The sequence below is a fragment of a genome, unplaced genomic scaffold (genome assembly GCF_019419815.1).
Source record: "Pyrus x bretschneideri cultivar Hongxiangsu unplaced genomic scaffold, Pyrus_bretschneideri_v1 Contig29, whole genome shotgun sequence".
Lineage (NCBI taxonomy): Eukaryota > Viridiplantae > Streptophyta > Magnoliopsida > Rosales > Rosaceae > Pyrus > Pyrus x bretschneideri.
In genome coordinates this window covers 1,540,915-1,565,387 of record NW_025999601.1, presented here as the reverse complement: position 1 = coordinate 1,565,387, position 24,473 = coordinate 1,540,915, and the positions used below count along the sequence as shown (strand labels likewise).

Sequence of the window (24,473 nt, the reverse complement as noted above, 5' to 3'; positions counted from 1 at the left end):
TGTCTCTCTCTCTGTCTCTCTCCATCTCACCTCCAACTCACTCACCGTAAACCATATGCGCCACAAGCAACCGTCCACAAAGCATCACCAGCTGCGCCACAAGCCGCCGTCCACTCCCTTCTCTCTTTCCTCCAATCCTGCGCTTGAGCTGCCATAACTCTCACTCTCTTTGGACACCTCTATCTCCGATCTGTGCAGCTCCTAGAGGAGCTCGATGAGAGGTTTCAGACGCTGTGGAACGAGATAAGGATCTTGGTCGGGTCGGGCTTATCCTGCAGCGATTTGAGTCTGTGTGGGGGACAAGGCTCGACAAGCGAGTTGAATTGCTTGGAAACGGCCAACGGATGAGGGTCTTGACGTCGGACAGTTGGAGATCGAGTAGAAGATATGGAGGATAAGCGCTTCCAGGAGGTGACCATAACCGGAAAGAAAAAAAAGAAGATTTGTGGACCCGTCTAGAACCAGCTCGTTTCAAACAGGCTGGGTTAGGTCCGGTTCTAGGGATCAAATTTGCAATGCCCGGCCCGTTTCCCTTTTAAGCGGGTCCGGTTCGGTCCCTTCAAATTTGGGCCCGGTCCGGCCCATTCCCACCCCTAGTAGAAACACACGGTTGTCCAGTCGGAGATTGGTGGAATGTTGGGAGGTGGGAAACAATGTAGGGGTCATGTAACTGATAAGGAATAACATTTGGTATTAGAGCACAATTTCGTTCTATTAAGACCATGAAGGAATTAGTCTGCCATATATATATATATGAAAATGCTAAGGAGATTTTCTCAAAAGTAGGACTCTCCATGAATTCTCCGCCACCTCATATTTTTGGCATAATTCCAACATTACAAAGCATTGTGCAAAACACATGAGGTAGCAAAATTATATTTTAAGAGAATCTAAAATCTACTTTAAAACTATTACAATAATTTAAAAAGAGAGTTTCAAACTCGAATTCTTTAAAAACCAGGAATAGCACTCGATATTTCCTAGCGAGTAGTGAACCCATGACCTTAAACGTGTAACATTTTACTACGCAAACAACTTAAATATTCATTAAAAAGGGCAAGAAGTGGAGCCACTCAGGAAACGAGAGGCGCAGTGCGCTCAATCGCTTTACGCCTTCTCTTTTTCCCTCGACTCTCTACATAATAAAAGCTCCGTTTGTCGTATCGTCAGCCCAATTCCCCGAGCCGTCGAGCAAAAATGGCCCTCGTCGGCGTGCTTGCTCTTCAGGGATCTTTCAACGAACACATAGCAGGCACTCCATTTTTGCCGCCCGCCCCCTCTCTCGCAGCATATGTATTCGATATATGATTTTGCTGACTGTTTGTGTGTTTGTGTGTGTTGTAGCTCTGAGAAGGCTTGGGGTGAAGGGCGTAGAGATAAGGAAGCCGGAGCAGCTTGAATCTGTGGCCTCCCTTATAATCCCTGGAGGCGAGAGCACCACTATGGCTAAGCTCGCTGAGTACCACAACCTGGTCTCTCTCTCTCTCTCTCTCTCTCTCTCTACACTTCTGGGTTTGTGTCATTTAGTACTTTTATGTATGTTAATTCTTGGGTTAATGTGTAAATGACTGCTATAGAACTTCAATTTCCAGGTAAAACGTTGTATAGTTTTGATATTTAAGTGATTAAATTTGTAATTTTTAAGAGAAACAAAAGGTAATGGGTTTTGTTATAATAGTAATTGTGGGTTAGGAGAGCTATTAACCAAGCATGAACAATTTCGGTTTGCCTTTTGTACTAAAACTCCAACAGAGGGGATAAATAAAGGAGGAGAAACTAGACTATAACCTTATTTGATTGAAAAAGCAAATGACTTTGCTAAATGTAACCACCACCTTTTGTTTCTTTTTTGCACAAAAGGAATTTTGCTAAATATTTGTACAGTGTCTAATTGTTTATACACTCTAATACGTTTTTGGCTTACCAAATGGTTAGGAATTCGGACATTTTCTACGTTTTCATATTTGGTTATCATTTCTGCATTTATTTTGTTCACAGTTTCCTGCTTTGCGCGAGTTTGTTAAAATGGGGAAGCCTGTTTGGGGGACCTGTGCAGGTCTTATTTTCTTAGCAAACAAAGCTACAGGTTCGTTTCCTTCTTTCTTTTCTGCTATGAATCTTCGAATTTTATTTTGCTTCTTCAATACAAATGAAAGTAACCAAAAGTTTAACTTTATAATTGAGACAAGTTGCATGTTTTTCAGGACAGAAAATAGGAGGACAGGAACTTGTTGGCGGCCTAGATTGCACTGTTCACAGAAACTTCTTTGGCAGTCAGGTAATGCACTGACTTCTGTATTCTCTCAAGTTAAGCATGCTTTATCAAGACAGATATGCCGTATGCAGCAAAATGATGAGACACATGTTGCATTAGTAAATTTGTCAGTATTTACCATGGTAAGAGTGTCCTAGAGTTTGTGTTCAAAAAAAAAAAAAAAAAAAAAAGACAGAAGGCAATGAGCTGGCTCTAGCTAGTTAGCAATTGCCTCAAAGCTATGAAGTACCTTTTTCTTTCTTTTGAGGTCTTCGAAACGGATTGATCGCCAAGGTACAGGAGGGTTTCGATTCAATAAAATTTTAATTGATGAGTGATAAAGAAAACAAATTATACATGGCAATACTATTAAATCAAAATATTATATGACAATAAACTCGTTTTATGTAGAAATTTTTATTCACTAAAATGTTTCCCACTAATGTGATATGTTGTCAAGAGGTCTATAATTAAACAATATTTTTGTTTACCATGGTAAGAGTGTCCTAGAGTTTGTGTTAAAAAAAAAAAAAAAAAAGGTCCTAGACTTCTTTACTTTGGAAAGTTCATAAAAATAGAGTTGTACGCGGCGCAGAGTATTTGATTGGTTGAACTGTGTTTGAATATCATTTCTGTTACCTGTAGTCTCATCTGTAAACTATGTTCCTGTGCTTATTAATGGGAAACTGTGGATTCCATAGTTCTAAATTTTTGAAGGTCACACATTCATGTAATCTTGAAAGTTGTGCACGATATTGGACCTGGATGATGTTTTAGATTATGATGAAATATAGGATGTATATAAGAAAAAAAAGAAAAGACATCCACTATTTCTTCACAAAAAACCACATCACTGTCTTATCTAAGGAGTCCAGTGGTGGTTATTTTACTAGCACAGACATAAAAAGAGAATAAAACACTTGCATGAAACTTTATTCATGTGCTTTTATGTGTACTTCATAGGGTTTGTATTTGGAAAAAAGAGCATTGAGCTAATGGACTACGATATTGGCTCCATTACTTATATTTTTGGTGTCATCTGGAGGAGGTCAAGCACTTGTCTAATGACTAGATATTATTTTGAAACTAGATAAAGGAAAGGAGAAGGGCAAGAGGGGCTGGGATAATACATACGTATTCTTGGTGGAAAAAGAAGAAGTTATTTTAGATGGGTGTAGCGCACCCAAACCACCACTTGGGTACATACCTGGTTTTAACGTTAAATAGATAAATAAAAAAGGAACAAGAGCTATGAGGAACTGACCTATTTAGGGAACTGTCTGTTGGAACACATAAGTTTACGTAATTTTGATATTCTGTGTGGTAATTGTTTTGCTTTTCCTAAAACACAAACTTACAGATTCAGAGCTTTGAGGCTGAACTAGCAGTACCAGAGCTTGCTTCTACGGAAGGTGGTCCTGAAGTATTTCGTGGAGTTTTCATCCGTGCTCCTGCTATCCTTGATGTAGGACCAGAAGTTGAAGTGCTGGCTGATTATCCTGTCCCGTCCAATAAGGTGTTGGATTCAAATTCCACAGTTGAAGCTCAAGAGGTTTGTGGTTCTCTCCTGTCTATAGAATTTTTTACTGATTATACTGTTATATAATCAGTCTTTAGTCAAGCCTCATTTGTTTCGTTTAGGTTGGCAGCTTCATTTGCATCTTCAGTAACCATATTTCCTTGTAAACCATAAAACATCCAATATGTAACAGGTGGGTAAGTTCAACCAGCTCCGTCAGTGGTTGGCGGTTCTATTATTTGTGGATAGGGTATATAGGATTTGCTTTCGAAGAAGTTGAAAAAATCAGGTTCATTTCTTCTAAAATAGGGTAGTTAGTTTGCAAGTTCATGATAGCCGAGCAAGCAAGTTACAGTCAAAAGGACATTTTCTTATACGAGAAGCTGTAATTTACTTGTGGTCTTGTCTTAAGTATATGTCTATGATTGAAAGCTGTTGACTACAATCAGACTAGAATAATTTGATCTGTTCATCTTCTCGCTTAGTTTTGGTCTCTTAGAATCACCACTCACAAACCTGGTTCTGCCATGTGTTTATAACACTTATTGTGTAGTTAGTTAGATTTTGCACAGAAATATATCGTCCGTAACACTGATTCTGCAGTATATATCAAAAGACACTATCAAAGCTTCTGTTCTGGTGTGCAAATATGCAGTTATATTGCTCCACAAAACCAGATCATCATTCGTCTAAAATGAAATTGCCAATGACGGCATGCTGCTGGAATATATTAAGTTCGTTTTTACCTTCTTGTTGCTATTTTCTTATTACTTTTTGACATTCCAGGAGAATCCTGTGTCTGAGAATAAAGTGATTGTAGCAGTTCGACAAAAGAATTTGCTGGCGACTGCCTTCCATCCTGAATTGACAGCAGACACTCGATGGTAAATATGCTTACTCTGTCATCCATTCTCCGAAATTCACACGAGGCTCTAAATATTTAAAATCGCAGGCATAGTTACTTCTTGAAGATGTCAACTGAAACCGGAGAAGGAGCCTCAAGTAGCATCGTTGCTGTTGGAGCTGATCTAAGTTTAGACCAACAAACAAAGATTGACCTCCCTATATTTCAATAGTGGCCCAGATAGAGAATTGTTATGGTTTATTCCCTGCAGTATTTAGATTCCTTACTTTATAATGTCTGTTAAGGGTCTTTGATGGTGGAAAGTATTCTTTCAGATGAATGGTTTAGTTCTAAGGAAAACTAACGAAAAGTCCAAAAAAACTTTAGTTTTAATGAAAAATGACAAATAAAGGTGTAATGAATAGTACTCAGGAAAGGTAAAAATGTGGTTTTTTGTTAAAGTGAACAGTTCCGGGAATGTTTCGTTAAAACTCCCATAGTTCTAAGGTGGATAACAAGTTCTGCATTTCGGATGGTTGTATATACAAAGCTTCCTTTCAAATTCCAAATTACCATCTTCCATTTACCTAGTACTGTATCATTAGGATCTCAGCCTGGCCTTTTAACTGCAATTACTGTTTGTATTATATCGTAAGGTTGTCCGTCTTCCCTATATAGCTGGTCGGACAAATGTTGTCGCTAGAACCGACCCTGCGATTACACATTTGACACACGTCACAGACAACACAATTACTGGTGCAACTGATGGGCCTCGCATGTATAGATGAGTCAAATTATCAATTTGCCCTTCATTTTGTTTGCTTGTAAATTCTGTGTTATAACTTCATTTTGTGAACGGTTTTTCGCCTACGCGTTATGAGATTTGGCATGCAATGACATTAGTGAACGATACTGATTTGTTGCGTATTTGGCGTACCTTAAATGACTCACACAAGCCATATTTCATTAAGATGTGTATGGACGATGAATTGTATCCTATGCTATAAGTAGGATGAACTGTTTTAGTGTGTGAAACTTTCATTATTGTTTTAGCAATACAGTAATTTTATTAAGTCAGGAAGTCCAATTGCATCTTCCCTTATTTGCATATTTATAAGTTCTAGAATATCTGTTTCTTTTAGGTCACAAGAATCTATCCATTTCAAGCACCATTTGTTTTGCAATCAATATATCAAAACTCTTTCATTACCTGTTGCATTTTTGAATAGGTACTAATAGGGGTGGGTGCGGGTTGGGTTGGGTTGGTTTTGGGCTAAAACCAAAACCAAACCGACCTAGTCGGTTAAGCCAAAATTGCAAACCGAAACTGATCAAGTTGGGTCTAAAACCGATAATGTCGTTTAACCAACAATGGTAGGTTGGTTTGGGTCAATTTTCAGTTTGTGTGAACACTAGTTAAATTCAAAGTTTAACATTCAAACATTCTTAAAGTTACAAAAAAGAAATTCATCAAAGCTCCAATTTTTCAAAATATTACAATCCAAAAGTTTCAAAAGATCAAAAGTTCCAAAGTTCAACAGATCTACTGGAGAAGGCAGTACATATAGATACTTAAATATTACGTTCAGACATTCTTAAAGTTCAAAAGTTTTACTGGAGAAAGCATTACATATAGATAATTAAGAATTGAAGTCCCAAAAGTTCCAAAAGTTCCATACTTCCATGCCTCTGGGAACTTTCCCAGCACTTCCTACACTCCAGCAATCTACCCATGTAATAATTATGTAAACACAGAAGCATAAGCTTTGCACAAGAGTTCGTAAAACTACCACGTTTTGTTTTGTTGTGGTAGGTACATGGTATGCCTATTATGATTAAAACAAATAAAAGCAAACACACGGATCAGTTTGGTTAACCGATGTCCAAGAATTATAAGAATTGCTCATCAAACTGACCTTAGTCAGTGCGGTTCGGTTAACTCACCGAATAGAAAACGATAAAAAAAAAAAAAAAAACCAAACCAAACTAAACCGTCGGTGCGGTTTGGTCGGTTTTGTCAGTTTTTTTTTTTTTTTTTAATTGCCCACCCCTAGGTACTAATATTCAGTAAGTGTTAGTGTAACAAACATTTCATAATTAGGCATATATGTGTTAAAAAATCAACAATAAAAAAACCATCCCATCCCATCCATCCCATAAACATTGTACCAAACAATAGACAGAACATAGATACACTAGTCATTTAATCTTCTTGTCCATTACGCCTAGTGTGTACAAACGCAGAACAGAACAACTGTCCCCTTCAAGCATGTGCATACCAAACGTGGCACTAAACCTCTGTTCTATCATGTTCCATTCTATTCCATTATGTTCTCCATACCTAACTCTACCTAAGTGACAGAAAAATATCACCAACCACGTCACAATTGTTGCCCAATCTAATTCAACCCCATAGATCTCTCTCTTCGCAACAATTTATTGTCATGCAATGGTTCGGTTCAGTTCGATTAATTGTATTTCAACTCACTTGTATATAATTGTAATCGTGTTTTTACTCAGAAATAAGTTTTTCGTATTTAGAATCCAATCCAATCCAACCCATATCGGTTGAGTTGGTCGGTAGACCAAATGCCCACTATTTTGGCAAAAAGTAGCATATGTAATGTCGGTTAGGTCTTCAAATAATATAATTTTGGCAAAATATTAATGTCACATGTTTTCCCTCATAGAAAAAGGAATCCATTCAGGATTTGGACATCAGTTAAAAAAAGGGCAGTACTTGGAAGCATGGACTATGACTATATATATGTATATGTGTATATATAGGTTTGGTTGCCAAATTCTTTGCAACACTACTCTGCTAGCCTTGCCTTCTTTTTTCTCTTCACACATGGATTCCAAGTATGCACTGTGTTTTCTTCTCATTCTTCTCTCTTCAACTTTCTTTGTAACCACTCAAGCTGTCCAACCATATGAACAAGCAAACCAATCGAAAACACCGGGAATCAACGCCAGTTTGGTCTCCGGTGTACCTTCTGACAAAGGGTATCACGCCATGGCACTAACCCTAAACACCATTCTTGATGCTGTGATTCTTCCAACCCTAAACATAAACCCTAATACCACTCTTACCCTCTTTTGCCCTCAAGACAAAGCTTTCTTTAACCCCAAATATCCACAGCCTCCGTTGACACTCGAGTACCATGTTGTAGAGGACTTCTTCGATCCGGCTTTCCAAACCCTAAGGTATCCAGAGTATGACGTGACAAATTTGAGAGAGGATTCTTCTCAAGGATTTTTCGGGTGGCCAGATGCAGCTGGGATCATTAGTTGGTTTCTCTTTCTAGCACTGCTTGCTGGTTTCATCACTCGATCACGTATTTCTTGTAATTAGCCATATAACGATGGAGAATATGAACCTCTGCCACTTCATACTATGATTTAGAGGTTTTTTTTTTTTTTTTTTTCACTTGTTCGTGAAACACGTTGATTGTTGCTTATTTCACTTGTTTGTTAGCTTGCCTAGTTTTGAGATTGACAGAAGTCCGAGACCGCCATTTTGATGCAACTCCGCCATATTTCATACTCGATGAGCTAAGGTCATGAAGAACACAAAAGAAACATAACAAACAAGACTAACTAAATCGCGCACTCAGTAATCTGTGAGAGAGTGCGGGAAATTTTAGGCCTTTGGAGAAGAAAAGAAGATGAAGGCAACTAAGGCAATGTAATCACACCGCACAATCCGAATACAAAAACCAGTTCAAAGTACAGGACGAGCAGCATCTGATGGCGGAACTGGAACGACTTCTCTTCGAAGTTCCTTAACAACAGCAGCCAATGCCTCAGGGTTGAGACCCAAATCGCATAATGCAATGAGGATGGAGAGGGTGTGACGATCAAGCCCCGTGTCAAGAATGTTGGACATTTGAAATGCTAGTTCAAGAGATTCCCGGGCAATTTTTGCAGCATCCGCATCCATATTAATAAGCTGAATAAATGAAAAGAAAACAGTATTAGTGAACCCTCAATGATTAAAAAGAAATAAACAAGTTCATCATAATAATTCAATAACATTACAACCTATCAAAACACTCTTAGTATTCCTTTTCACCTCTTCAACAAGAATACACATGTACAAACATACTTGAGCATAAATCATTATAAACAAACTCAAAGGTACAAGATTTCATTAATACGCAGGAGAGATGACTTAGTGATGCCGCCGCAATGAGCCTTACTCAAAATGCATACAACAACCGAAAAGACAACAAAACCAGGAAATAGCGAGATTTAAATACGGAAGCATAATCAACTTATTGGATTGATCCAAGCCTTTTCTGTCATCAATTTAGGATTAATCTATGCCCTTGATTAGTTTAAGGCATTCAAACCATAGGGAAACTGAATTTTCTAAACAAGTTAGAAAAATTGATTGCACGGATTTTTCTGATTCTATTTTAATTTTTGAATTACTGGTTTCAATTGGAATCTGTTCTCTTGTTTGAGACGGTCATTGCATTTCCATATTCCACAATGTTCTCAAAATTCATTTCGTTTCTATGAGATGTCTGCCTATCAGGTGCATAAACAATCTGTACACAGAGACAACAGACGACTTAGCTTGAGGAACTTTTGGTGTTTGGGGTACAATGGACGAACAGCTAACTCATTGCTTGAGGTTGGGTGTCATCCGGACTACTATTGCGAAGCAACAACACAGCAATAAAATTGTGGCATGTAATTCACTTTGAAGTCCTTTTCTTATTCTGTTTATCTTCTTATTGTTTCCAAGCTTTTGTCAGAATAGCATTGCATTTCATTTCAATTCGATTTTTCACAACACAATGATTATTTACTAAGAACACCGAACCTACTGGGGATCGGGTTGCTAGGTCCATGAAACTACCTAAACCCCCAAAACCAAACCCAAGAAACAGGTTAGTACTTTGCAAAAAACAACCCCAAATTGAAACCTCTGTTAATGTGGGCATCCCTAACTCTAGCATATTTCAACCAATTAGAAGTATGAATACATAAAACAACTCTGCAAACACAAGAAACCCAGTAAATTTCGAAATTAAAAACCCTAATTTAAATCCTAAATCAAACTCCCAAGTTAAAACACCTAAATTAACAACCCTAAACGAAATATTTCTTTTCAAATTAACCTCCAATCGATACCTTGTTGCAACTTTTGGTTATGCTTGACGTTGTGTTGTGAGAGCTGAGATGAGAGCTTCCAAATTTGTGGGAGAGGTAGCAGCAAAGGTAGAGCCAGCAAAAAGCCTGTTTAAAATAAATAAAAGAGAAAAACCATAAAATTATAGGAAGAAAAAAGAAGAAGAAGAAGAAGAAGAAGAAGATGAGGAAGTTACCGACTGAAACAACAGTAGTTACAGAAGCGAGAGGGAGAAGGAAGAAGAGCTACTACCTACATGGTGCGATTCGTGCCAAAGAAGAAAGGGAACTCGGGCGTCAACTTGTCAGCTGGGATGGGCTGGGCTGGGCTGGGCTGGGTTATACATTCTTTTGTCCCGTTGGCCCATGTACTATTCACTCCAAGTTTCTCTGTCCATCATTTACTTTGAAAAGGTTCAATTTTTAATTTTTAATTTTTAATTAAATTTTTTTGGTCAAGAATTTTTTATTAAATTTACTGCAAGAAATATTGCTATTCTAAATAAAATTAAGGGTGAAGTGCATATTTAGTCTATGAACTATCACTTCAATAAAAATTAAGTTTTTGAATTATTTTTTGGTAAAATAAGTACCTAAATTCATTAAAAATTGCTAATTTCATCTTTACTATTATCTTCTAAGTTATTTTATTCAATTTTTTGTCAATTTAAGTCACTTGACATACTTTAGAGTATAATACCATCATTTTCTCGCCTATAAGCCATTGACATTTCATATATGTTGCGAATCTAACGTCTAATTTACCTTCCAAAGTTAACTCCATACACAAATTTTTATGAAAAATTATCAATTTACCCTCCAATGTGTATCATATGCAAGTAATGTGACTTAAATTGATAGAAAATTGAATATAGTATCTTCGAACCTAATATTAGGCAGATTTTTATAATTCAAGGATTGATTTTTTTAAAAAAATAATTTATCAACTTAATTTTCACTCAGGTAATAATTTAGGAAACAAATTAGATAAATTGGGTTATCTAAATATGAAACTTGGTGGGTTGAAGAGGAAGTCCACCTGCGTAATTCCTCACTTTTTTTATTAATTCAATCGTGGAGGCATACGATACTGAAACAGCTACAGTTTGATAGTGTGCTTCTACACGTGGGTTAACCATAACTACTAGCATTTGGATTTGTCTGCAGTACGCGTAAGGGGAGTGAAACTCTTGCTCTAATATGAATAAGATGATCATTGCTCCACATGACAAGTTAAGAGATTAATACTTACGGATTTTTAGTTTAACATGTTTAAAATTATTGCTCTATATGTGGAAATATATAGTTTAGGACTATTGCTCTATTTTTCTTTTAAAGTTATAAGCTTTCCATATTTAATTTGTAGCAAAATAAGATGTAGCCTTTATTCTATTGAAATATCTCACATTGGTTGTAGAAATAAAGAAAGAAGAGTTCAAATATCTTAATTTCACACCATCTAACACCAAGGTCTTTTGTGATAAAAATTTCATACATGTCGAACTGTACTAGTAGTAATTAACAAGTTAGAGACAATATTGATGTTGCTAGAAGTGCATTTAGCCCGTCTATTTGATAATTTGACATATTCTACTACATCTCGGAATCCAATCAAATCCTCTAAAGTCATTGAAACTGATCAAAATATATTGTTTTGGTTAATTTGAACAGATAATTCTCGATGGTTGATATTCAAATATTCTCTCCCGTGAGAAAAAAAAAATGTATCTTCTATTGTGTATCAATGTCAACCAGGTTGCAGTTGACGCTAATTTAGCTATGGAGTCTTACATTAGGTATTGACCAATACATTGGAGAGTATAGTTGTACAAAATAACTTTACGTTAAAGTCTACCAAATTAGTTATGCCTTGCAAAACAAGCATTTCTAATTTTCTAGGGCTTAAAGAGCATCTTCTATGAGCCTCCATGGAGAATAGTTGTTTTGAGTACTAATATATTTCTTTCTTTACACACACACACACACACGCACATATATACAGAAAGAAATGCTAATGTGAACTGGAAAAAGAAAGAAAGCTAATGCTCTATACAAAATGCAAAATGCTTGCACCACTAAAATTTGAATTGATGCAATCGAGGTTTTAATAAAAATTCTTACCGTTTAAAAAGTTCGGATTTTTTTTTTCTTTCAAAATTTTAAGTTTATTTTTTTCATTTAAATATATAGTCAAGGTATCTCACTGTAATTTTTATGGTGAACTCGTTTTATGCATGCAAGTGGATCCAAATGTGTTCATAATTTAGTTCGCAATGTGATTTGTACGCTAGTTATAATCATCACTTGTTAATGTGAAGAATGTAACGGTGTTTTGAATTAAATAAGTTTAATACAATGGCAAAAAAAAAATTAAAACTTTTACTACAACCTTCGCATGCAAATTACAATTTCGCAGTTGTTGACGATGTTCAAATGCTCATATTGTCTAACTGCATATCCAGACTACAAAATTAACTGAAGCAAGAATCAACTTGTTCAACGGTAGATTTATGGCCGGACAGTAAAAGGATTTATCAATATAAAAAAACAGTTGATAATAGTTATTAATTTTAGTTGTTCAAAATGAGGTGAGTAAATATGAGTGTATAATAGGTGGGTAAAGAAATATCCACCCTGTTAACAACTGATAAGGCTTTACTAACCTCATTGTGTAAACTAATGTTAGTAGCTATTGTCAAGTTTTCTTGTAATGTATGTTAACTACATTTCCCATAACATAGAATTCGAATAAATTTTCTTCTCCAATCTGTCAACAATCGAATAGTCCTAGCAAGAGAACATTTTCCATACATGTACCTTTACGAATCACTAATTCAATTATTAATCAATGGCAACCCAACCAGGTAGTGTTTGTCGTATTCGTGTCATTTCTGTTATTTGACAAAGCATATTGTGTTTGATTCGTTATCTTAACGGTGACCTGATAACAACTCGATCTATTAACAGGTTGACCCAAAACCTGCTATTTTCGTGTTGTTTCATGGAGCATTAACGGATCGTGCAATAAATTGTGAGGCCTAATGAGTAAACTTGGGAAAATGGGTTGTATTTGTCATTTTCATGTCATGTTCGTTATCTTAATGGATCATGTCTTATCGTGTCAGACCCGTAATCTTAACAGGTAACCCAGTAACAACCCAATTTGTATTTATTCTTGCGTCGTTTTGTGTCAATTTTAATAGATCGTGAAATAAATTGGCAAGCCTAAAATTTATTACATACACAAGTGAGAATCATGTTACATTAAAGTCCACTAAATTATCATGCCTTGCAAAATAAGCATTTTCTAGGGCTTAAAAAAGAGCATCATTTATGAACCTCCAGGGTAGAATAGTTGTTTGAGTATATATAATGTACTTTATTTAATTCATGAAATAGGAGGCAAGAATTAAGCTCCTCCCTCGTGGAGTGGCTGGCGGTGGCGGTGAAGTGTTCTTACAGTACTGGAGCTGAAGTGCTTTAATATTATGTGTATTCTGATGACAGTCTAAAACGTCTCAAAAAGTTTCTCAATCTTTAATATGATTTTATAAATGTATTTCTAACATATTTGCTAATCACATTGATCGATCGATCTCTCATAAAAATGTAACTCATCCCCCAACTTGTTATACGAACTCATTTATGGAAGTCGATCCTAATATTTTTTTTTTTAATTAGTATTATTATTAAGAGAAAGAGGGAAAATTTTGAAATTATTAATTACAATAATTTAAGGAAATGAGAGTTTCGAACCCCGAACGCATGTAAAAAGCCAATATATTATCCATTGGAATATTAAACCACGTACAGGTTCATCCTAATATGACAAAAAAGAACGCTTTATATGACAACTTTCACATGCAAATTACAATATGTTTTCAAAACTCATGCCGAAAGAAATGCTAATGTGAACTACAAAAGAAGAGAAATGCTAAGCAATACACTAAAAACAAAATTAACAAATCGAGGATTTGTAGGTTCCTACCGTTAAAGTTCTTAATTTTGTTTACGTTTCAAGTTTATTTTACTCATTCAAATAGACTTATCACATTTTTCATATAACTTTTTGTGCATGCAAGCTAATCCAAATATGATACATGAACCAAAATGTTGTAAGCAAATATATCTAGTATATCAAGTATCATAATACAAGTAATTGAAATTTTTTATTTCAAATATCAACCACTTTTATTATGAAACTTTGTATACTAAGCCGTGTTCCTGCACAATAAAAAGTTTCTCAACAATGTGATAGTGTTTGGGATAGAAAACTTTTATTATGATGACAAATATAAATAATAGAGAAGACTTTTCTTGCAGCTTTTACATGCAAATTTCATTATTTTTTTCGGGAGTCGGCCATTTTGTCCCTCGATAACGACGCTTTGAGGAAGCCGAAAGAAGTGCTAATGTGCATTGCAAAATACACAAATAAAAAATTAGAAGCAATCCCAATGCTTAGCCAAAACTGCTGGTTCTAAGCTGTTTGATTACATGAAGAAGCAATATGAGCACAAGCATTAAGTCGAATCCCAAGGCTAATGCTAGGGTTCCCTCCCTCGTCCCTCCCTTATATAATCTCTTGTCGGACCCTTCTTTCCCATCAATTCTTCAGCTCACAACACAAACTACAATCAACAGAAGGAGAAGAGAAGCATACATATTTGGCAGCCAGAAATGGCGCCTACGATTACAATGTCGCATATTTTGGTGGCTGTTTTCGTCGTCCTTGTTTCGATGGAAGCCGCCTTGGTTATGGGGCAAGGCAATGGAAAAGGGAACGCAAATGGCAAAAAAGCCGATGAGGCTAATTACGACGTGTTGACACCACTGGGATCCGGGCAGGAGCGAGGGTTCTGCAAAGCAAAGGGGGCTTGCTATTACAAGACCCTTACGTGCCCGTCGGAATGCCCTCAGAGAAAGCCGAAGAAGAACAAGAAGAACAAGGGTTGTTTCATTAACTGCGGTAGCAAGTGTGAAGCTACTTGCAAGTGTAAGCCATTTCACCCTTCTTCTTTTTTTCTTTCAATTAACTATGTAACTGACAAAAAGAATTTAACTAGATCATATAGTTTGAAACTTTTACTAAAACTAGATCTTCTTTTCTTCTGTGCAGATAGGAAATCCAAGTGTGACGGATACGGCTCTCTGTGCTACGATCCTAGGTTTGTTGGCGGTGACGGTGTGATGTTCTACTTCCATGGAGCCAAGGGGGGAAACTTTGCCATTGTTTCAGACACCAACCTCCAAATCAACGCACACTTCATCGGGACTCGACCAACAGGAAGGACCCGGGATTTCACATGGGTTCAGGCTTTCGCAGTGATGTTCGACTCTCACACCCTTGTCATCGCAGCAAAGAGGATCTCAAAGTGGGATGACAAAGTTGATGCTCTCATGGTAAAGTGGGACGACAAAGTTGTTACCGTCCCCACTGATGGAGATGCTGAATGGAGGACTAACGGTGAAGATAGAGAGGTAGTAGTGGAAAGAACCGATGACACCAACTACGTTAGGGTTACAGTGGCCGGCCTTGTGGAAATGGACATAAGGGTTAGGCCTATCGGAGAAAAGGAAAACAAGGTTCATAACTACCAAATACCAGCTGATGACACATTTGCTCACTTGGAGACACAGTTCAGATTTACCAATTTATCCGATCTTGTGGAGGGAGTTTTGGGCAAGACTTACAGGCCAGGTTACGTTAGTCCGGTCAAGGTCGGAGTCCCAATGCCAATGGCAGGCGGGGAGGACAAGTACGAGACTTCATCCCTCTTTTCGCCTCTCTGCAAGGTTTGCAGGTTCCAAAAACAGCCTGAGCTTGCAGCTGCTGGAGGAATTGCTCAGTACTGATCAGTGATCAGTAGTAATAAACACTTTATTTGAGTATTTTGTGTAATTTGTTAGCATTTCAAACATGAAATTAAGGAATAAACAAATAAGGGCTGCAAATTAAGCTTGCCTATGACATATTTGCTATGCTACTTGTAACCCTAAACTTGTAAACTTAAATTTAGTGTGCTTATTATCTAAACTAAAGCTTTTGATTAAAACTTGTTCATTATTTTCTATAGATCTAGGCAGAGAGAAAATTGATGTGTGAATCTTGTCTTGCAAGTAACCTTGCTTGATTGTAGGGATGGCAACTTCCCTGTCAATTTCAGGCCCCGAGGAACCACCTGAATGGAACACCTGACACCGATAGGTGTAACATGTCCCGTCCAGTTTATCGGAAGTTAGGATCTTCATCAAACCGAGAGAGAGAGAGAGAGAGAGAGAGAGAGAGAGAGAGAGAGAGAGAGAGAGAGTCTAATATATTTGAGAATTTTATTAATATTCAGTAGCCTCCTTGAGAATGACATTATTCAACTATAGAGAAACTTGGGGATAACAAGTTAACTATATCCCACAAGAAATTTTCAAAGCCAGGAGCGATGTCTATCTACAGGATGCTTCAACTGCTAAACTCTTTGCTACTCCTTTACATGGGTCACCGAACGTTTTAACCGAGACTTCAATGCTACAACTCTTGGATCCAACGCAAGCCTGTTCAAAAGGTAGCACTTATCAGTAAAACAATGTGAATCGATAGTAAACAAAGAGGACACAACAGTTGGAGGTGCGAAGAATTTTATCAATGTAGCAAGCAAGATCATACCTTCTGTACAATGGATAGAGCGCTAGTGCTCTTGCACTGGCCATGGCTAAAGCTCCCACAGGTCCCGTGAGGTTTTCCGTAACTTGCAAATTTGATTGAAGAAATGACCTGGTTAGGAAATGGGCACTCTAGTGATAGCACAGGCCCTAACTTCCTTCCCGCTTTTGAATCTGAACTCCACGTATCTACAGGCGACGGGTGAGACTCTGATACATGTGAGCACAAACTTTCAATCTGTCTTGTAGCAAAAGATATCTGCGTTGGATCACCCCCAATTTCCTCAAACAGGACAAGAGTATTGCCACTTGGTTTCAACCATGAACGAGGCACGTGGTACCTGTACGTTTAGTGATATCAAATATTCAGAATCAAAGTTTCAATTCAAGTTTTTCTCTTAGAATCTCTAACGCTTACAATTCCTGAGATGGCTTTCCACAGTTCTTTCTGCATTTGTTGGAGTCATAAGGTCCTCTGAAATTGCAAGAGTCAGGGCAACCGCTAGTTGGAGCATTGTTGGTCGGCCAGTACCGCCCAATGCTTTGTCCGTTCACCCATGCTTCACCCTTTCCCATCCCTGTAAAGTCTAGTGCAACAGGGTTACTGCCATCAGGAGCCTTAAATGTTGCCTGAATGAGAAAGAACACTTCTTCGGTTAGTATCTAAATCATGAGCAGCCAAGACTTGAGGAAACCCACATCACTCAGAATGCACCACATCCAAGCATGAACACGCAAGAAAATACAACACATGCACCACATGTAGCAGTATTAGAAAGGTTAAATACTTTTTGTCCCTGCAATTTCTCCTCAAAATCACATCGTTTTTCACCACCTTTACCCTTATACATAATTATTATGCTAAACGTTTACCTTGTACCATGTCAAGGGTTGTTTCTTGGGTAAGGTAGGTTGTGAAATCCACTGAGAAGAACTTCCGCTGGAAAAACCCGAGTCTTCCCCTTGAAGTCCAATCTGCAGCCGCAATGATGAAGACGACAAACGGAAAATTGTTAGACTTCGTCCTATGAAGGTACGCCATTGCTTATTCAGATTGAAGAACTTGGGTGTTTTTCTTTTTGCTTTTGGTTTTTGAAATTTCAAGTTATCAGGGAATTGCAACAAAACAAAATAGGAAGACTGACCTGATAGGTCCACCGCTGAGATGAGAGATCAGTGGTAGTGCCATTTTTCAAGCCCTTCAGCTGAACAGGACCAGTTATTCCGGCACCTGATTTGTCAAAGAAGGCTCCATAGTTCTGATTGAAAAATTGATGTACAAAAAACAATCCGTGGTCAGAAATTGACCTTAAAGCATGGCATTCATTTACAAAAACTGCACTTCCAGAATATAATAAGAAATAAGGTGAAACCTGAAGGCCAATAGTCAAACTCAGAAGATCTATTGTGTTCTTCCCAGATGCAAATGTGACAGGGATATCCACAGAAATTTTGCCAGTGTTAGCAGTGATGATTCCTCTCCCTGAAAAGAATCCAACTAAAACATAAATACAAGAGCAGAACAGTTGTAAAGTTGAGCCAGAACAGTTGCAATAGTTCAAGCAATGCACTAAATACTTGCCAATAACTCTCATTCAGATCTGAAATTCACAACTGTGAAGCGTGAACCTTATCATCAGGCTTGTCTTAGTATCTAATCTTTGGTATTACAGGAGGCTTTTCCGAGAAAGAAATAAACATAGAACCACTATATTTTGAGATTAAAACCTCATTTTACATGGTGCCTTATGACAGGTATTCTGACATCTTCTATTGCAACACAGTAAGCAGAAACTATGTTTAGTGTTCTTATAATCTATAAAACAGAATGGCATAGGGAATTTAAAACTCAGATTGGACAGCAATGTTAGCATAGTCGCGTTCAAAGCCCTATCAGATTCTCAGCCTTGAAGGCCTGCATCTCCAAACTACAAAGGTTTAGGGATAATAAAATTACTGGTTTCCTTCGTAGTTTCCCAAGACATGTAACGTCTATTTACCAGGTAACAAATATTGCCGCTAGATCAAGACCAAGGAAGAAGGGCCAGCAATCAAATTATAGCCACACTAGTTTATAACTTATACATCACCTGCAGGCTTTCCAGTTAATAAATGCATGAAGGGCATGGCCAAGTGATTCCACATGAAGAATGGTTTGAGATCCATCTTGAAGGAATGTGTCAGAACTTGCGACATCAATGCTGCAGAATTTGTTTAGAAAACGGATTAAAGTCTTGAAAGAAATCAAGACAATCGGATGAAAGGAAATAAATATATTCAAAGTTAGTAACAAAGAATTCGTGGATTTCCTACCTTAGAGAGTACCACAAATAGTCACTTTTGTCAGCTGTGGTGTTTATTTGCTCCAACAATCCAACTCTGGTAAATGCATCCTTCTTTGAGATACCCACTGGTTCATTTATCCAACTCCAGCCTGAGCCCAATGCTTCAGAGGAATCGGTATCATCTATCACTGAGTGATGCATGAAGCTTGGAATCATGGCGGCAGAGTTAATCTGTCATGATAGATTATATAGTTTGCTTATAAGACGATTCCAATGAAAAAAGAAAACATAACATTGTTTTGAGCATAGTACTTATTATATATGAAGGCTTCAATAGAAAATACTTGCAATATCCCTCTGAAATGTATACCAAATATGACATACGAGACACACTAAACAACAGGATTGCATATATAGTATTTTTGGAATAAAACCCTCAATGGAATTTGGAATACACAGAGATATACAAAGTAGGGACCGATATTTTCAAGTGGTAAATATAGAACGTTGTGAAGATAACTCATCTCTTGACCAGACCAAGAAAAGGTAACCATAATATATTATACAAATATTCTGATACTCTATATTCTAGACCTGAAGAAATAAATATGGGTAATCTTCTCCAAATACATGCAAGCACAACGCGATAGAAGATGGGGAGGCAAACCTTTGCAGTGTTAAGCACTACATTTTTACAGTCTGGTAAGATGCTCACAGACCATGCAGGCAAGTGATAAGAATTTCCATTGAAAGTCACAGTGGCATCAGATTTGGTGTCAGAATTAGCAAGAAACGCAGCACATGCTGATCCTGTTTTGTAAACAGTTGCCTGAAGATGAGAATAAACAAAAAAGAAAATAATGTTAGAAAAATCATGTTGCAGGACATTCACCTAGACTGGTAGAATACCACTTCATTTCAGATATACAAAGCATACAGGTGATGACTAGAAGCCACAGGTCATCTACGATTACGTTTTGGAGATCCTAAGAACTAGTTTTGGAGCTAAAACCATCCGGTTTTTTTCCTTTGCAATAGTTTTGCAGCATCAATTTTAAGAAACTTCATCCACAAATACTTCCTTTTAGATATTCTAAAATGAATACTAGGAAGTTCAGATATTCCATAAATTTCTTCTCAGATATTCAAACGTGAATAACATGTATGTTCTATTGCTTCACCAGTAATGAACAGGTATGGGTGATCAATTCCACGATGGATATGGCTATACGGGGGGCATGCACTTAGACTGGAGGACCTAGGACGGCCTAGAAGTTTATGTAACATTTCTCATCATAGCCACGAATAGGACAAAAGATACTCTCTAACACTGAGTAAAAACACCATACCTCACCGTTTGGACCAAAAGAAGAATATTTTGGGTCAGTGGCCACCATCGCTTCTTCGCAAAGCTTTATGGCCTTATGCACATCTTTTAGGTGACCCCACTTAGGCTGTCTAAGAAGTCCTGCAACATGAAAAGGTTGAATCGATTAATGATAAGCCATCCATGTTATATGCATTGATGTTTTTAATTACTGTCTCTTCTCATTATAAAAGTATATCGTAACATTATAACCATTGCCTATACCCTAAGCTTCGTGTTGACAGAAGCTGCAATTCATTTATATAGCACCGATGAGCACACAGTTCTATATGGTATATACATACAATAAGCAAATATGCCTACATCATGAGCAGTAGTAAAGCAATAATACAGGGATACTAGACAACATACCATACTCATCAATTGGAGCATCATAGTCATAGCTGGTAGCAATAAAGGGTCCACCAGTACTCCGCCCAAAGTTAGTCCCGCCATGGTACTGTTCAAGAGCAACAGAGAACAAATCACTTCATATTTTCTTCCTAGTTTCTGAAATATACTGAATTTGTCCTAAATCATGACAGTCCCCTAAAGTTATGCTAAAATGTTAAAAACTCCAGAGACAACTGCAGTACCATATAATAATTTTGGAAAGTTCCACCTCGCTGAAAGAAGCGTGCTACGGCAAATGCAAGGTCTTCCACTGGTCTCTGAGGCACAGCACCACCAAAGGAAAGAAACCTAGTGACCGCAAATATTTTGAAGGTTACCAATAAAAGAGCAATCAAATACAGATACTACAGGTGATGGCAGAAATTTATTCAAATTTTCAGAAAACTAGCTCAAAGTACCAACAAAAAAAAAACAGATTAGATCAACAAATTACCATCCACTCCAATTCTCAGTCCACATTTTGGGTCTCTTTTCAGGAAGTCTTGGGGTCCATTGGTCACAATAAAATCCATTGCAAGTGCTGATCTGCGGGTAGTTATACAACATACGAGTTGAGTAAGGAAAGCACGGTAAGGGTGCTGTGTTCATACAAATGAAACCTGACTACAAAAGCCTCACCACAGATGGAGGAGCATCGTCTTGCTGGCACATGACCCAAGGCACCCCCGTATCCAAAGACACAGCCATGTCTGCTGCCCACTTAATATAGGTTTGGGCAGCTGCCCCGTATGCTCGATCAATGTTTCCATACTCGTTTTCAATCTGGCATAATTGAAACAGCACTTAATCCATAAGTCATATTGGAATATTCTCAAAACCACACACATTGGGTAAATTATAAAAAACAACAACAACAAAGCCTTTTCTAACTAAGTGGGGTCAGCTATATGAATTCTAAAATGCTATTGCGCTCAGTTCTGTGAGGGTAAATTATAAAAAGAAGTAAGAAAATTTAAACCTGAGATAAAATGATCGGTCCGCCCTGAGATGCATAAAGCTTCTCCTTCTTCATCATATCAACAATTTTTGCCGTGAATCGCTGCATTTCTGCCTGAACCACATAAATTCAAATAAAACACTGAAGTTGAGAAAACACCGAGAAACGAAACACAAACACACAGAGGCAGCTGGGATAAAGTGGAGAAGAAGAAACCTTGAACGGCTCATTGTCCGTTCGCAATTGAATTCCGGGTATGAAATGCAACCAAAGAGGAAAGCCACTGTTGGAAAATTGAAACACAAACACAATCACACAATAAAACTCTTCAGAAAGTAGTAAAAAAAAAAAAAAAAAAAAAGGGCTGATCATCATAAAAGCAACTTCCTTTTCCTATTTCTCCAAAAGAGAAAAATGGAAAAGACCAATTAAAATTCAATTAAATTCATAATACCCGTAGTTCCATTCTGCGCACACATAGGGACCAATTCGAAGGTGCACATAAAGGCCAGCTTCTGCTACTGTCTTCACAAATTTAACCAAATCTTTTCTTCCCCCAAAATCGTACTGCAAAAATTGAATAGTCCACCAGTCACCACCATCACAACAAAGACAAAATGCGAAGATAACCAAAAGCACAAAAAACACACTGCGTCCTGGATTCAAATCATTCCCCTTACTCTTATAATAAAACACGATAACGAAATAAAAAAAATCATGGGTTTTCACTTTTCATGATTTCTTTAGCGTTTGTGTCTCCTGACCAAGAAAAGCAGTAATCATTGCAATGAACTTTTAGTCTTCGTCTTCGCACATTTTCACAGAAACCAAACGGCGTCGCATTGGAAATGAAAAAATTCAGCAAATGCTAGAAGAGAGAGAGACCTGGCCTCGAACTGCTTCGTGCAAGTTCCAGAAGACGTAGGTCTCGATCACGTCCAAGCCTCCGTCTTTCGATTTCTGAATAAGGTCCGGCCACATCTACAACCAAACACACACACACACACACACACAGAGCAAAATTCAGACAGAAAAAAAAAAAATGGTAAAATGGAAAAATGAGAGGAAGAGAAGTACCTCGGGGGTGCTGCGAGGATAGTGAATGGAGCCGGACACCAAAACCCTGCGCTTCCCGTCAATCACCAGCGCTCTGTGGTCGTACGTCACCTTCGCGCAATACGACGCCGTCGCCAGAACTCCGAGCACCAAAACCACCACTAAAATCCTCATCTTCTTCAACCCTGAATTTTGAGGTCGTTTCTGTGTAGAATCCTTCTTTTATAAAATTTCGTTTTCGGAGTGCGATTTCTTAAAGCAATGGTTAATCAATTAAACAACAGTTTCTAAAAACGATTGCTGGATTTCTTGCAGCGTTTGCTTTGCATTGTTGCTTAATTTTTATTCCTTGTTTATCCGTTTGTATTTTGGCTCGCTTTGGCCGCTTCCTTAAAACGACGCTTCGAATCAAAGCGGTGACATTGTGGAGAACGTCATCGCTGCCGTCGTCGTCCTCGTCTGCTTCTGCCTTCTGGCTTCTGCTTTCTGCTGCTGCTGCTCTCTAACTGGTAATACTCAGTGAGCTTAAAAGAAGTAAGTGATTAGGATTTGGATGGATAATAAGCGCGTTAAAATGCTGTTGCTGTCGATGCGGGGAACTCATCGGGCGTTGCCGGGCTCATTGAAAGACTGGCGTGTCGCGTCTCTGTGTACGGTAAAGCGGAGTGGTAATTATTTATGACAGCGACGGAAAGGTTTTTACTTTTTCGGTAAAAATCACCTAAAAGGTGAAAAGTAAGCGTAATGCCAGCCGGGACCGTTTTGTATTTTAGTAGCAGGTGGTGCATTGGCGGAATTAAGATTTCCACCGTGATCGTTCGAATAGACGAAGGAAAAAAAAAAAAAAAGGGGGAGAATCCTACTTTGGATTCATAGGAGCTGGCGTTTCAGTTATGCGTTTGTTGTGTCATGCGTGTGAACGTTGGACTGCCAAAGGAAAAAGAAATATTTAAAGTCAACAGAAAATCTCGTGAACGAGAGAGATGAATGGACGAGGGTACGGGATTTGGATTCAATCATTGAAATTATTATTCCCGATTATTGAATTAATTTAGAAATCTTGTTTAACGTCGTAAATTTAAAGATCAATCATCATTTTTTCGTTTTTAATAATATAAGAGTTATCTCGTCATACATTAATAGCATATTAAATTACTAATATTTCTCTTCATATGGCACTATTATCGCATAAGGTGATAACATATTATAGTTTCTGCAAAATCTCCAAAATTCAAATTATTATACTAAGAATTAGTGATTACTTTTAGATCAAACGGTCATTGAACTTGCACAACTTTTTCAATTTCTCACACGCTCTCTTTACTTCAAACTATTTGTTTCGTTTCATTATTCAATTTATTCAATTCGATGGCTAAATATAAATACGAACGTGCCATGTTAAAAACAATGTGTGCAAAATTATCTCCTTAAATTCTAGAATATTCTTTCGTGTTTCAGCAATACGAGATGGGATTAGAGTTTTGCTACAAACCCTAGCATTATTCTTAATCTATTTTCATTTAATAAACTAGAATTCAAAATTGAGCGCAGAAATGCATACTAACAGAAACAGACTAATTTCAATTCACATATACCACGTATGTGTTCTTGATATAATAATGGTCATCACTTTCAAGTCCGTGTTCCAAACAGTAGCTGCATCATCCATATCATTTATGTTTTTCTCTTTCCTTTTCTTTTTTTTTATCAAAAATATCATTTATGTTATCCATTTGTTCGATTGTGTGATAGGTATTTTTGTCTGGGGTTTTTAATCCAACTTTAACTTTAGCATGGACAGCTGGTAGCTAGTCCACAGCTTGGCATGACTTGCAAAAGTGTGATGGTTTGCCATAGGGGTGGGAATCAAATTGATCGAACCGACCGATCTGAATCATATTGAACGTTTAGAAAATTAAAACTCTTGAAATGTTGAACGTTTTTATTTATGTGTTGAATAGATTTAAAATGATCGAATCAAACAGAAACAAATCGAGTA

General features: G+C 37.4%; 4 protein-coding genes across 8 annotated transcripts; 2 read left to right on the top strand and 2 right to left on the bottom strand.

The window, feature by feature from the left end:
• Positions 1-1,051: 1,051 nt before the first annotated feature.
• On the top strand, positions 1,052-4,957 carry LOC103927836 (probable pyridoxal 5'-phosphate synthase subunit PDX2). The gene is made up of 7 exons (XM_009336791.2): positions 1,052-1,252; positions 1,345-1,472; positions 1,999-2,086; positions 2,205-2,278; positions 3,615-3,806; positions 4,560-4,657; positions 4,726-4,957. Exons 1-7 carry the CDS (start codon positions 1,198-1,200, stop codon positions 4,847-4,849), a joined length of 759 nt encoding a protein of 252 aa, XP_009335066.1. The 5' UTR covers positions 1,052-1,197; the 3' UTR covers positions 4,850-4,957.
• Positions 4,958-8,286: 3,329 nt separating this feature from the next.
• LOC103927835 (mitotic-spindle organizing protein 1B) lies at positions 8,287-10,077 on the bottom strand. Of its 5 annotated transcripts, none has more exons than XM_009336790.3 (3): positions 9,957-10,077; positions 9,763-9,867; positions 8,287-8,569 (listed from the first exon to the last, which is right to left on the bottom strand). In XM_009336790.3, the coding sequence occupies exon 3, from the start codon at positions 8,558-8,560 to the stop codon at positions 8,342-8,344; it is 219 nt and encodes a 72-aa protein (XP_009335065.1). In that variant the 5' UTR covers positions 8,561-8,569; positions 9,763-9,867; positions 9,957-10,077; the 3' UTR covers positions 8,287-8,341. The 5 variants fall into 5 exon arrangements, with proteins under 5 accessions (XP_009335065.1, XP_048444656.1, XP_048444654.1 ...); XM_048588699.1 differs by having other exon boundaries at positions 8,287-8,572; positions 9,767-9,867; XM_048588697.1 differs by having other exon boundaries at positions 10,013-10,043.
• A 4,169-nt stretch (positions 10,078-14,246) lies between these two features.
• LOC103927858 lies at positions 14,247-15,732 on the top strand. The gene is made up of 2 exons (XM_009336820.3): positions 14,247-14,755; positions 14,879-15,732. Exons 1-2 carry the CDS (start codon positions 14,440-14,442, stop codon positions 15,613-15,615), a joined length of 1,053 nt encoding a protein of 350 aa, XP_009335095.3. The 5' UTR covers positions 14,247-14,439; the 3' UTR covers positions 15,616-15,732.
• Positions 15,733-16,171: 439 nt separating this feature from the next.
• On the bottom strand, positions 16,172-22,994 carry GAL6 (beta-galactosidase 8-like). Its single transcript, NM_001302278.1, is given in 20 exon segments — positions 16,172-16,308; positions 16,421-16,757; positions 16,835-17,046; positions 17,290-17,391; positions 17,562-17,675; positions 17,790-17,899; positions 18,507-18,520; positions 18,522-18,617; positions 18,730-18,932; positions 19,369-19,530; positions 20,051-20,169; positions 20,440-20,527; positions 20,664-20,769; positions 20,915-21,006; positions 21,100-21,243; positions 21,440-21,532; positions 21,635-21,701; positions 21,873-21,985; positions 22,304-22,399; positions 22,496-22,994. Coding segments are annotated over 20 exon segments (2,529 nt in total). The 5' UTR covers positions 22,649-22,994; the 3' UTR covers positions 16,172-16,200.
• Between the last annotated feature and the right edge of the window lie 1,479 nt (positions 22,995-24,473).

Coding starts and splice junctions, on each gene's coding strand:
- LOC103927836 (XM_009336791.2), top strand. CDS start 1,198: ATGGCCCTCGTCGGCGTGCTTGCTCTTCAGGGATCTTTCAACGAACAC. Junction 1,253..1,344: donor TTTCAACGAACACATAGCAG/GCACTCCATTTT, acceptor TGTGTGTTGTAG/CTCTGAGAAGGCTTGGGGTG. Junction 3,807..4,559: donor CCACAGTTGAAGCTCAAGAG/GTTTGTGGTTCT, acceptor TTGACATTCCAG/GAGAATCCTGTGTCTGAGAA.
- LOC103927835 (XM_009336790.3), bottom strand. CDS start 8,560: ATGGATGCGGATGCTGCAAAAATTGCCCGGGAATCTCTTGAACTAGCA.
- LOC103927858 (XM_009336820.3), top strand. CDS start 14,440: ATGGCGCCTACGATTACAATGTCGCATATTTTGGTGGCTGTTTTCGTC. Junction 14,756..14,878: donor GTGTGAAGCTACTTGCAAGT/GTAAGCCATTTC, acceptor TCTTCTGTGCAG/ATAGGAAATCCAAGTGTGAC.